At 35.5% G+C, this 14415-nt stretch overlaps 1 protein-coding gene across 9 annotated transcripts in view; it reads right to left on the bottom strand.

Moving 5' to 3' along the window:
- LOC134529175 (uncharacterized) overlaps positions 1 to 14415 on the bottom strand; it is a 646085-nt gene that overhangs the window by 125778 nt on the left and 505892 nt on the right. For 8 of the 9 annotated variants that reach the window (XM_063363010.1, XM_063363001.1, XM_063363007.1 and 5 more), the window contains 2 exons: positions 11915 to 12013; positions 3417 to 3524 (listed from right to left, as the gene is read on the bottom strand). In XM_063363010.1, the coding sequence (XP_063219080.1) occupies positions 3417 to 3524; positions 11915 to 12013 (207 nt within the window). The remainder of the gene's footprint in view (positions 1 to 3416; positions 3525 to 11914; positions 12014 to 14415) is intronic. The other variant, XM_063363005.1, reaches the window with a different exon arrangement.

Genomic DNA, 14415 nt, shown 5'->3' with positions numbered 1-14415 from the left:
CGTGGTTTATCTATGGTGGAGTACTCAATCTGGAATAATGGCATTCTTAAGAACTATGTGGAGAGTTATGACGGTCACTTTCACACTGTTCAGATTATAAACCCGGACACTAACGATCTACCCCTGGAAGTTAATCAGTGCAATTCGTACGGATGTTGTGCAGTTAATTACATGCGAAAAGACACGCCATTGCCTTGCAGTGTCGACAAAGTCTACAATCACGCCTTGCAAATGCCAGAACTGCATTCACCCGACTGTGTATCAGCAATTATCGAGACTGCGAAACCAACGCACAAGAAATGTCAACGGAGAGTGCCCGCAACGTATGCACCGCGCAAGACTCGAACCCGAGACCTCAGCCATCTGGGACCCGTCAGTCAAGATGGTGATCACAACGTTCAGCAGAACCAGCACGAAAGAGACCTAAGCAATGCCAAAATAGCCCTACGTACTGTACTCATAGAAATGTATAACAAACTGTAAGTTTTATGACTCGTGTTTTTTTAATTTAATACGTCATTTTTGTGAAAAAAAACCACTTCATGTAATTGTTTTGTTGTAATTTAAAACACACATAAGTGTGGTCTAATATCAAAAGTTTTATAAGTATGTTTGGACTCTGATTAAAGAGTTATAATATTTTTTTAAATTTAATACGTCGTTTTTGTGAAAAAAAGTCTTCATGTTTAATAGTAGATTTTAATTTAAAACACACTTAAGTGTGGTCTAATATGAAAAGTATTATACGTAATTATGTAATTTTTGACTCTGATTAAAGAGTCATAATTTTTTTAAATTTAATACGTCGTTTTTGTGAAAAAACGTCTTCATGTTTAATAGTAGATTTTAATTTAAAACACACATAAGTGTGGTCTAATATGAAAAGTTTGATAAGTATGTTTGGACTCTGATTAAAGAGTCATAATTTTTTATGTGTGTAATTTATTTATTGTAAGAGGAGTGGTTTGAAGAGTGACTTTTGAATAAAAAACTGTAAATATTATTACTTGTTAGATTATTTGAATACTAGCCTGTTCTGGGGTGACTTCCGTCTGGGGTGAAATCCGTCTGGATGGAAGGGTGGTAAGTTGTAAAAAAATAACCAGACGCAACGCGCTGCGGCGTGAGCGCTCCCAGAGTAAAAAAAAAAAAAATAAAAAAAATACACTGGCAGCCATTTTGAAACATTCGTGTGATATATAAATGGCACAGACTGTGAGGGAACACAGTCTCTGATCAGTCGCCGCACTGCTGCTGCCTCACTGCTACCTCGAAGAGCAGAGCTGCGCCTCCAGTTTTTTCCAGCAAAGGTAAGATAGATAGATACAATTTACTGTAAATTTATTTACTAAGCTGTTTGTAATGTTAGGATGATATTATTATCATTTTGAATGGAAATATTCTTTTTTTCATTTAACATGAAAATAATATTAAACTTAAACTTTCTTCACCTTTTACTACCACACAATGTTTTCGCATTTACCATCTATAATTTATTATCGTTTCCTATTCATTAATACGTAAATTTTTTTAGAAAATATTTCCATCCAGAGATATTCTCTAAAAAAAATTTTTTTCATATCTTGCAAACAGATGGGAGATTTCGTGTACATTCGAATCCCCACCGCCCGCCCTCACATTTTTATACTTGTAAAAATAATTCCGGCGCGCGCGACACTAGCGCTACCTGCCTTCCTCATTTACAAACATACACACACCCCCTCCACGTGACGTCAACAACCCCCTGCGGACCCCCTCCACGTGGCTCCTGGCAACGCCCACCCGACCACGTGGTGCCACGCCCCCCCCACGTGCTCAGACAACCACCTGTTCTTTGTTTATAGTAGTGGTGCACCGATGCGGATACCGATGAATCGTAATCGGCGATTATGGGTAGTTACCGATTAATTGTAATCGGCGGTTATCTTAACGATTACTTTGCCGATTATTTACGTCCCGGCGTAATTAAGTAGGTTTTTACAGTGTAATATTTTGTTACACAATTTTTAGGATGAAATACGGTAATATTTGTATATATTACAAAATTCATTTAACTCCGTCATATCATAATTACAGATATTTCGTTAAGTTTAATAAATCTCATTGCCTCGAACAATAAAAGACATTTTTCCTACACGTTTATTTACGTTTAGTTTTTTGTTTAGTGGCTTGTACATTACCTATAGCCAGAGACGTAAAATATATGGCACACAATCAAAATACCACAAACAGTTGCAGTGGATTCTATGACAATCGATCTTTTCGAGTCGTAGTAGTGGTTCAAAATCGTGGTCCCGATACCTTCTAGTTTTTATCACTGCGTTTTACAAACTCGTTATGGGCGTCTTTGGTAACATTATCTGTTTGTTATTTGTATGACGTGAAAAGTGAAAAAGTATTTATAATTTTATATATTCAGTCAACATAAATAAAATCACATGTGCTTGAATTGGTTTTGGGTCATTTTTATATAATTATAGTGAGATGGTGAGTAGGGAGAAAAAAGTGAAGTGTGGAAACATTTTTATATAAACTCAAGTGAACAAAATAAAGCAACTTGTTTACATTGTTAAACTGTAATTTCTCAATGTAACCTTATGTGATAGTCAATAATAATGCTAGTTTTCCGCAACAAAAACTTACCCACTGTAAATTACAATTGTTAGACTGTAGTTCAAGTTTTTTACAATAACAAATATAAATAGAAGTTAATTTAATTTACACTTTGCAATGACTTAATAGTGTATTTTATATATTTTTATACTGTTATTATAACTGTATTATCGATTTTACCTAATCTTGTTATTAAATTCATATGGGAATAAAAAATTTTGTGTGCATTATTACACTTAAAAAAATTTCATTATAATCGGTAACTGAATCGGTATCTGCCGATTATTGCTCTCATAATCGGTAATTGAATTGGTAATCGGTAAAGTCATATCGGTGCACCACTGGTTTATAGTGTAACCAGAGCGGCACGCTCCCCCTACTTCTAAAAATGTAAAAACACATAACCGGAAGTGCATAAAACTTTTTTTATTCTTGTTTGATCACAGATGTTATTTTTTTTTAGAAATGGGTACCCATTTATTATAACTATATTAATGGTAAGATATTATGTTTTTAATGGACATTATGAATACCGCCCAACGCACTTGTAGCGCACAAAATGAGTGAGACAGGCAGTACTGTGGAGTGGGGGGAAGGTGTGAATAGCGAGTGGGCCTATAGGGCAGACGACCATTGTGTTGTGTCTGGCCGCCGCAGACTTCAGTGGTTACTCACAACAGGACAGGTGTGTGATTGAGTGTTAAGTTTTATATGTTTTGTGTGTGTTTGACATAAACATGAATATAACTTTTTAAATTGTAAATATCTAGCTAAATAAATTAACTGAAATAATAAAAAACTACCTTTTTTTTGCCTATGGTTTTCCTAAACACTTCTCTTGATGTGCTAGGCCGGTGTGGGTCGTCTTGGTCGTATATGTCCTCTACAGTTATCTCCCTTAAACTTTTTACCTGCAAACAAACACACATAATGTTTCTTTGGAAACTGGAAAAATATCTAATAATGGAAACATTTTTATTACTAAAGGGACATTGATATTTGAATAAACTTAGAAATGTAAACTATTTAGTTACCTATATGTTAACAAGTTGTAGTATTACTGGAAAGAACTGGCTGGATTATCAAATTCTCAGTAATTCAAGTTAATAGGAATAATTAAGTTCAATGAAAGTTAATGAAATTATTTTTTTATTGGGGACTGATTGTGTCAAAAGTATTTCCTGGTTTAAATTTATCTTAATTGAACTTGAAATGTTTTGGTTAATGCCAAATATAATTTCATAACGGTTTAATTTTAATAAATAAAATTAACTAATTTGACTGAAAATAATTTTAAGTGGATCATGTTTGGTTTTGTTGTTAATGACAAAGAAATGAAGGATGCAGTCATAGAGCATAGTTGGTCTGATATAAAAGATGAACCTTTAAGTAACCTAAAAGATAAGTTACTGCTGTACTGGGTCGAAATGAAGTTTACAACACAAAATTATTTTGCTGAGCAAAATAATTTTTTAGATTAATCATGCAATGAAGTGTGTGAACTACTAAGGTTGTTAAAAATTAAGATAAGATAGGGTTAATTGAAGAAAGTAAAAGAAATATATTTCTCATTTCTCCTAAATCTTTAAGAGGTATAGTATGCGGTGGTTCGAAAGTTTTGCGGACTCAAGCAGGTATGATTTTTTTTTTGAAAAGCTACTTAGTTTTTAATGATCTGCATTTGTATGAATATGTCATATAGAAGTATTAGAAATGAGATTACAATCCAGAGTACATCATTTTAAGGAAAAATTTCATTTTTATTATACAAAATGTTGAAATGTGTACCAAGTTTGCACAAAAATCTCTGAATCTTCCAAAGTTAAATATTTGTTAAGAAATTGCAAGAAATGTTAAAAAATTTATGCTTGGCCCAAAAAAAAAACTCAAAGAGCATTTAGGAAATTAAAACCACATAGAGGTTGAAGAAACTGGAAAAATAATTGGAGTTTAGTGTTAATATTTTGAATTTATTTTTGGATGTTTTTATAGGAATGATTGGAGTAGTGGGAGCAGTTAGTTACTGGGACTGTGGGATCTACGGAGGGATAGGGGCAGTGAGATCACTGTGCTAATGATAGGCCCCTCAAGGGGGGGTAGGGTAAGGGGCTATGCTATTCCTATCCCAGGGGGAAGTGGACCCCCCAAGAAGTAGACTGTGTTATTCTAAAGATATAGGCGGCCATTTTGTTTCCTAGCAACATGTGGTTGCTTGGGGTGTGCGTGGCAGGTGGGTGTGACGCCACATGGAGTTATCTTTGGAGCATCGTCTGCTGCGGGCCATAGCAACAGGTGGTTGCTTGGAGTGGGCCTGGAAGGTGGAAGGTGTGTCGCCTCGTGGAGTTATCTTTGGCGAGAAGCATTGTCTGATGGGGCAGCGGCATCTGCTGTGGTTCATTCTTTAGGAGCCTGGAGGCGTAGCTGTGTGGCGCTGAAGTTATTTTTAATAATAATAAAAACATTGAGGCAGCGGCGGCTGGGATTTGATACAGGGGACGTGAGCACGTCAAGGTTAGAAGGCAGCGACCTTAGCCGCTAGACCAGGACATCAGTTGAGTAAAGAAAAAAATAAGGAATATAAGCTACAGTACTAGGTATGCCACCATACACTCACTGAGAGGGGGGGGGGGGGGAACACCACCGAGTACTAGTTATTATATAAGCTGCCATCTTTAATAGCAACTCTCGCCACAGAGAGCGCGCTACTGTCAACTGCCATCTAGTTGTCGTCTGCTGGAACTCCATGCACAGTGCGCACCAATAATAATAATTTCCCCCAACATAATTTTTTGTATAAAGTTTTAGTTCAGAGAGAATTATATTAATGACATCACTTAAAATACGAAATGTTCATATAATAAAAAAATATTTAAAATAAAATGTTTTATATATTAAAAAAAGCATATGTAGGATCGCTACATACAGTAGTAGGGCACAGTTATTTTATAGTACTGGTGTAAATTCATAGAAAGCCATCTTTATTTTAAAGTACTAGGTCTCAGTTAAGTTCGAAGAGAGACCACCATCTTGTTTTATAATACTAGGTCACAGTTAAGTTCAAAGATAGACCACCATCTTGTTTTATAGTACTAGGTCACAGTTAAGTTCAAAGAGAGGGACCACCATCTTTTTTGTATAGTAATAGTTTGGTAGATTTAAATAATAATTTATAGTACTAGTTCAAGTTTTAAATTCATAGACCACCATATTGTTTTGATAGTACTCGAAGATGACATCACGTCCAAAGATGCTTAACATTTAAAATACCATAGAGTGCCACACAGCTTTTTGCTATCGGCCAACATGTTTTAGAGTACTAGTGACACATTTAATAGAATGAGTATAAGATACTGCTATTTCCTTTTTAAAATGTATTATTTTTAAATTAATAGTTTTTTTAAATAGGTAGACAGTCTTTAATGTTTGTAGTGTACTGTTATAGTGCTAGATATGTTCAGTAATACGGTGTTAAGTTATAAAAAAAATATTTTTGATATAAGTTTAGCTCTCTTCTGTTATACTATATATATATATATATATATATATATATATATATAATGTTATTTGTGTTACTATTCAATTGAAACCCTCCTACGTTGTATATCACTCCGTGTTATAACGGTCAAAGAGTCTTAAAACTTTTAACTAGACACGTCTCCCCAATCACAGAAGCGAGGCAGGCGACACCAGCCGCCGCGAGCCTACTCTAAAAACAACCCTTATGGCGTCCGCGGGACCTGCACCGCCCCACACGTGAACATCTGCGCAGCTGGAGTCTACCACCCACCACATGTCACACCCCATTCCAAGGGTTTCCAGACAGCCGCGGTTAGAGTTCACGTCAAAACCATTCTATTTGTCTTCGACAGCGGTTCTGGATATCCAAGTTTTTATTTTTTCTGGGAAGCCGATCTAACTGACCAGAAGACGTTTAGGAAGTCGCTTGTGGATTTTATTAATTAAATAAGTGTCTGGATACTCCGTCACTTGAATTTCTTCAGAATAAAACCGCCCTTAACTTATGTATATTTTCATCACTTTAAAAATCGCATGGGACCAATTTATGGAATAACCTTTTAAAAATAAATTCTCATTTCTTGAGATCCGTACGTGATCGCCTACCCGAACTTGGTTGGTAATGAAGTTAAGGGCGGTTCAGCCTATTTCACATTAGTGTGCAACCTAGCCTGAAATGTCAATTTCTTTAACATTAACCAGAAAAATTTCCGAATTAAATTCAATATACTTCCCACCCCTAGACCTAACAAAGGGAAGGTGGCTAATTGGATTGAGCGACTTTCAAACATATGACTCTGTGCCTAACGTTGACGGAAAAAACCGTAAGTTTTTATTTTGGTTGAAAAGATGCACCATGGTCTCAAATTACTCTTCCAATCGGAAGTTACAAAATCTCGGATCTGGAAAGTTACATCAGACAGCAATTACCGACGGATGCAACCTTCATTTTGAGATGAAATCCTAATATCTACAGTCGTTTTGCATACTAATTAATACATTGATTTTAGAGAAAACGATACTCTGGGAAAAATGCTCGTATTTGAAGCCAAGCTGTACAAAGCAGATTGTATTCACAGGTCAACACAAGCAGTAAATATTTTTCCTGTGTCCGTCGTAAGGGTAAATACAAATGTAGTACGTTCCAGCTATTTGAAAGGATAACCAAGCACAACAATTCACAAATTTTACCCGAGCGTTTCCCCAAGTTATAAAGTGATTGAGGTACCAAAATCTATCATGTATGTTCCAGTCATCATGAAACGTATACATGAGTTGTTAGTGAGGATCGTTGATCAAAATGGGGATTTGATTAATTTTAAGAACGAAGAGATAACTTTACGTTTGCATTTTAAAAAAAATATGGGAGTGAAATACTTTGGCATCCATAAAGGCTCAGGCGGGTTCGAAGCTAGACCCAGTACCCAGCGAGACCCCAAGCGGTTAATACGTGAAAATATACGTTTTCTCAAGAAGCTAGGTTTCAAGGTGTATCAAAATGGATTCGAGCATTCTTCAAGTCGACCAGCGGGTGCAGTTTGAAAATTATATAAGAAAATGGAAATTCACAGTTACATACATTTTATCTCTAGACCATATGATTTAAGCTCTGAAATACATATAGCGATCCAAAATTCAGGTATTTACCGTTTTCCATTCAAAATTATACTAAGAATTCGCCATCAAATCGTTAAGCCAGACGGGTAGGCTGCAACGTATGCAAAAATTATTACAAATGGTATTTTGCCTATGTTTAACAGAATAGCATATGAGGTTAATAACTTACAGATGGATGAATGTCGTGATGTTGGATTAGTGAGCACTGTAAAAACTATCTTTCGCCCACCCCAAACAAAAAAGCCGTTGCCAAATGGCCGGCTGGGGCTTGTCTGACGACTACAGTGTACCCATTAATGCAAACGGTGAGTTTGAAATATGCGTGCCTTTGAATCATCTAATGGGATTTTTCGAAGATAATAAACATGTCTTAGTTAACATTCGACAAGAATTAGTGTTACTGGTGTCAAACTTTCTGAACAATGCGTTGTTACACACGTCGGTGCAACCATTGCGCGTGAGGATGACACTCAATATATCAATTAGATAATGCCACATGTAACGGTTTCCACCACACAGAGAATTCGTTTGCTTAAACTTACTGCTGACTATTCTACTATCTGTGCATCCCTAAAAGTCTTAAGTAATTAATTAATTAAAAAGGGCTATTGCTCAACCACCTTTACTTATCTTACCTGATTTACAACAGAACATTTTGTGAGTAAGTAGACAGTTTGATTGTAGCAATAGGAGCAGAGAAGTTGAAAAAAATGGATAAATATTTGCAGCACATTATGTACGACAGTTGTACACTTAATCACAACGAAAAACAGTATAGTTTGATGAAAAGGAGGCGTTTGCCTGCATTTTTTCTAGGAGTGTGTCTAATACTTCCACAAACACAATGAGTTCGAACCATTGATAGATAACCAATCTTTGACATGGTTTTGGAAGATGCAATGTGCGACTTACAGACTTTAAATTTGAGACTAACACATAAAAAACAGCAAGAATGTACTAGCCGAAACTCTATCCCTAATGTTTGAACAGTAGCATTTTTATTCAGATAATAAAAGTCAATAATTTCAGGAATTTTGGGTAGAAGAGGCCTGTGACACTTTTAGCTGGAAAATAATGAAAGAGGGAAGGAACACAATAAGACAAATTTACTGCGTTGTAGTGTTCTAATGGAATTTTCAGTGAGGTTTGAGGGGATTAATAAATGACAAGATAAGTATGTAGAAGTAAGTAAAAAACGAAAAAAAAAATACAGCAGAACCCCTGTTATACACTTTTCAACAGAGGGCACAAAAATGGTGTATGATGCGGGTAAGTGTATGAAAAAGGAATGGCAATAATAATTTTTTTTCCTATCGAGCATACCAGCACAATGTCAGATTAAACATAAATACATTTGTGTAAATAAATGCATTATATTAATGAAAGGTAAGAATTCATCATTATATTTACATAACTAAAACCAACAGAAATGTAAAATACAGTACATAATAAAGTAAAGCTGACATGAGAAACAGTGGCCTACAAAATGTTATGAAGCAAATTCTTGGAGAGGAGGAAAAAGTCACTAAGCCTAAATTAGAAATAACGAAAAAATAATTCGGCTATTTCTTGGAAAAAAAAATTAGAAATTTTTGTTTGTTTGTTTCTACAAACAACTACATGCAACAGAACAATTTTCAATAAAATTTTGACTTTAGAAACTTAGAATAAAACAATCAGATCGTAAGAAAACAATAACAAACGGATATATTTAGTTCAAATAGTAATGGATGCACAAAATATGAGATCTGTGCCTTGGTAAAGAGCGTGCACCGTTTTCATTATCATTGTTAGTTTGTGCCACTAGTCTCACTTCAGTGCTGGCCATAGTTGCTTCTAGCAAAGTACATAGTCTTCCTGATACTTATCCATATCTATGGCGCAGTAAAGTTATTTTCTTACATTTGCAAAGTTAAACAATGGCCATTTTTAAAAATAAAAGCATTAAAACGTAGTTTATAAGGAGTATAAAACACATTTGTAAATTTTGGGACTTTTCAGCAATGTAAAAATGTATCAAACGGGAAATAAATGATTTTATTAATGTATGTTCTGGGAAAGTAAACCATTGAAAATATAGTAGTTTCGGCGAGACCAAAATTAATCGGCGTATGACGCGGAAAAATGTATGAAACCGGAACGCATAATCGAGGTTCTACTGTGAAGGATCTGGGTTATGAAGACTATGAGTTGGTGAAATGGGTGTTGAATGTAATAAAGGATAATAATAGCAATGTAATTGAGATCAAGAAAATGAAACATATGCTGTTGAGGTATTAACAGATAATATGGTTGGGGCGCATGGCAGGGTAGTCAAGACCTTGCAGGAAGTTACAGAAAATATTTTTTGGTGCAATATGAAAAAGGATGTAGGCCAATAATTAAAAAGCTGTCAGGTATGGCAAATTGCTAAGATGTTGAGAAAAGTAAATAGCTTATGCATTCTTTACGGAGAAATTATAAAAATCTCGAATGAGAATTTATGTAGACATCTTCGGTCCTTTGCTGAGTTTGGTCAAATGAAATAATTGTTTACTGTTGCTGGTGGATGATTTAGACATTTTTCCTTCTTGATACATATACAAGGTATGATGAACACACAGACATTTCATGGTTTAATTAATAAAGAGTAGAGTGTTTTCTGATAATCTGAGAGTTGGTTTTGGAAAATAAAAGTTATTTCATCACCACCATTTTCGGAACACATTTCTCTCATAGGGAATCAAACATTAATACCAGCCTGTATCGCACTAATTATAACATCATAGAAGAGCTGTAAAAAATTTTCTGGAGGCATTAACCATTTTTCAACAAAAACAGCAGACAAAGAGAAATTGGGATGATTATTTAGAGGTCTTGAAATTTGTCTTCAATCTAGCTGCCCATAGCACAACTTTGTTATCTCCTGCTCTTGATATTTTGTGACCTGCAACATTTCTTCCATTATTAAATGTTTGATGTGAAGACCCAGATATACTCAAAGCTCATATTCCTCGGATTTTAAAGAAGATATGAATTGAGGCTGCTGAGAGTTTAAATAGGTGGGAGACCAACTTAGCGCACAATATAATGAAGGACGACTTCCAAACTGATATGTGGTACAGCAGAAAATGATCACCCGCCAAAATATTCAACATAATAGGGCTAAGTTCTTGTCAAAAAAATTGGTAAACATTGATGCTAGGCCTTACACCATCAAAACATTTCTGGGGCAGGTTAAATTGTTGTCAGTCAAATAAAGCTTTATTGTAAAGATACATAGAGCCTAAATTTGATCCTGAAATTTTTAAAAATAGTTGTTTTTAATTGGTCTAAAGAATTTTATCAGTTTAGCATAAGAATTGCGCTCATTCTTTTTTGCTTTTGTTCCATTTTCTGAAATCTCATATCTGTTGTGACAAATGAGTTTTTTATTTTTTTCTGGTGTAAACATATTTTTCAGCCCTTGTTCTAACTTATTATCAATGTTCCTGTAAGTGATGTAAATCTTTAAGTTTTAAGTCTTACCGCAGCTGTTATTATTTTTAGCCTGTTAAATCTAACTTGGCTATGAACTTTAATTCCGCGAGTAGTTTGTAGCATGCTGCAATTTGCAAAGACTTATAATTAAATATTATTTCAGTTTGAAACATCATAAAAATTTTCAAATTTCTTCCTAGAAAATGACTCATATGTTTTCTAATAATTAAAATTTCTTCTGGCTTTATGTTGGTAACACAAATTTTAGAAACACCAAATAAATTTGAACAAATATGAATAAAATGTTTTTTATTCTAGTATATATGTATATAGTTTGATTTACGATGAAATTTTTATAGAAATGAATACCTATATATTATAACTGTATTATCGGTTAGATATTATGTGGTAAGTTTTTGCATGGACATTATGAATATCGCAAAAGGATTTAGGGCCATCGCAAAGCACGTGTGGGCCAGACAGTACTGTGAAGTGAAAGGAAGGTTTGTATTAACATGGGCTTACAGGACAGACGACAGGTGTGTTGTATCTGACCGCTGCAGAAATCAATGGTTACTCACAGCAGGACAGGTGTATGATCAAGTGTTAAGTTTTATACGTTTTGTGTGTGGTTAACATAAACATGAATATAACTTTACAAATCATAATTATCAATCTGAATAAAGAAAGAGTAATAATAAATAATTACCTTTTGTAATTTTGGGGATTTCATACCAGCCCCTTTTGCTGTTTTACTCTGGTTTGGCTCTTCTATGTTCGTTTCAGCTGTCTGCATTATGCTTTTTTCCTGGAAACAAACACACAAAATGTTTACTTGGAAAATAGAAAATATCTAATAAAGGAAAAAATTTTTCACTTGAAAATATTGTTATTACTGAAGAGACATTGATATTGAATAACCTTAAAATGTCAACTATTTAGCTACCTGTATGTTAAGAAGTTGTAGTATTACTGTAGAGAACTGGCTGGATCCTCATGTTCTCAGTAATTCAAGTTAATAGGAATAAGTCAATATAAGTTTTTGAAATTATTTTTTTTTATTGGGGACTGATTGTGTCAGAAGTACTTCCTGGTGGAGGAATGAAGGCGTTGTGTGTGATTTTTGAAAGTATGTTTATCTTAATTTAAATATACCTGTTTTGGTTAATAACTAATACAATTTTAAAATGGTTTAATTTTAACACATGAAATAAACTATTTTCAACTAAAATAACTTTACTAGGGGATGAAGCTTTGGTTTTGTTAAGAATGACAACGAAATGAAGGAGGCAGTCAAAGGGCATAGTTGGTCTACTATGAGGGCGTACCGGTGTTGAGATGGGAAATATCGGCTGGAAAACTCTTAACTCAGGGCGTTACGTGGCCCATGTGCGGCGAGATATTAGCCCTCCTGACTTTTTACGTATCACCTGTCCCTAACTAGGCCCGCTCTCAGCGTCGGGCACGCTCCTAATTATCGCAGTGGACTCTTAGGGCGTCCCACACGCCGCCGACCAGGTTAAGGACCCACGTGGCCCCCTGAACACAAAACACGTACTCAGTTAATTGGTTTTTATTTTACTCACGGTACACGTCCTTACACGATCCTCCGTTGATACAGCTTTAAACGCCCGAGGCACGAATTAGATTAGGTGAGGAGGCGAACCACGCGCGTGGTCGCCTCAAGGTACAGACACGTCCGCCCTCGGCCAGCGGGAGAGATAGACTGGGCTGAGCTCATGGCTTGCGGGTGGCAACATGTCACCCCTCCCGCCGAACACAATTACCGTTACAACTTTGCTGTAGCGTGCCCCGGGTTACTATTAGATAATACATAAATCCTTTTACAATAATTATTAAATTACTTCCATGTCCAGACCGTCTGTAATAATTACTTATAAGCATTAAACAGGGTTCAAATGATTTGCATGCTAGTTCCTCCGTCGCCCGCTAGGGAGCGTCCTTGTTCGTGCTTGGACTTATTAAATAACAAGAGATCATGAAGTTATTAATTAAAAGACACATACATGCATAGCCATCGTTACACTGTTTGGGGGCGGAAAGAAAAAGGATTACAATATTAATTAATATATATAAGAGGTGCGGCGCACTGCATCTAAGCGCCCTCTTGCCGGGCTAGAAACACACGCACACACGCACGCACGAGCGGGAGGTTTGAACAGAGACGGTGGTTGAGCGGTGTCATATCGGGCTCAAAGGAGCCGCAGGCCCGGACGACGTCAACTATAAAAGATGAACAACCTTTAAGTAACTTAAAAGATAAGTCACAGTTGCACTCGGTCCAAATGAAGTTTAATACACAAATTTTTTTTTATTGAGCCAATATATTTCAGCTTATTCATAAAAAAAAATTTTAAATGTTCAGATAGTGTAAATAGAAGGAAAGAAGAGAAATAAATCTCTCATTTCGCCTACATTTTTAAGAGTTATAACATTGTAATGGTTCAAAAGATTTGAGGACTCAAGTAAGTTTAATTTTTTTTTTCTCAAAGCTAGCTAATTCTTAAAGATATGCATTTGTATGAAAAGGCCATGTAGAAAAATTAGAGCTGAGATTACAATACAGAGTGCAGAATTTTAGGGAACAATTTCAATATTTATTATACAATGTGTTGAATTTGAGTATCAGGCTTACATCAAAGATCTCAAAATCTTCCAAAGGTTAATACATGTTAAAACATCGCCAGAAATTTTGAAAAACTTATATCTTTCCCAAAAAGGGCCATCAAAGAGCAGAAAGGATAATAAACGCACAAAAAGTTCGAAATTGGATAAATTTTTGTATTTTAGTATAAATATTTTAATTTTGTTTTTAGATGTTTTTATAGCAATGGCTGCCCATTTATTGCAAATATATAATTAGTTAAGACACTGAAGCATGTGTTCTTGTGTGCACATAATGAATATCAGCAACAGACTTGTGGGCACGCACTGAGCGAGTGGAAGGCAGTGCTGTGGAGTGGGGGGAGGAGAGAGCTGCGAGTGGGACTCTAGGGCGGACGGCGGTAGTGTCAACATGACTGGGTGCAAGGCAGCGACTGTGGGCTGAGTTGGAGCGGCCTCTCACAATTATGCTGTGGTGTTTAATGTATGTTTATGTAAAGCGGTGTTTTCACGAGTGTAAGTGTGTGATACTCCTATGCTTCCCCGAACACAAAAACTCAGACTGGAATGTTTTTTGATTGGTTT

This window comes from Bacillus rossius, chromosome 2, assembly GCF_032445375.1.
Source record: "Bacillus rossius redtenbacheri isolate Brsri chromosome 2, Brsri_v3, whole genome shotgun sequence".
Classification (NCBI taxonomy): domain Eukaryota; kingdom Metazoa; phylum Arthropoda; class Insecta; order Phasmatodea; family Bacillidae; genus Bacillus; species Bacillus rossius.
Note: the sequence above shows the minus strand (reverse complement) of the source record. Positions and strands in the feature narration are given on the sequence as shown.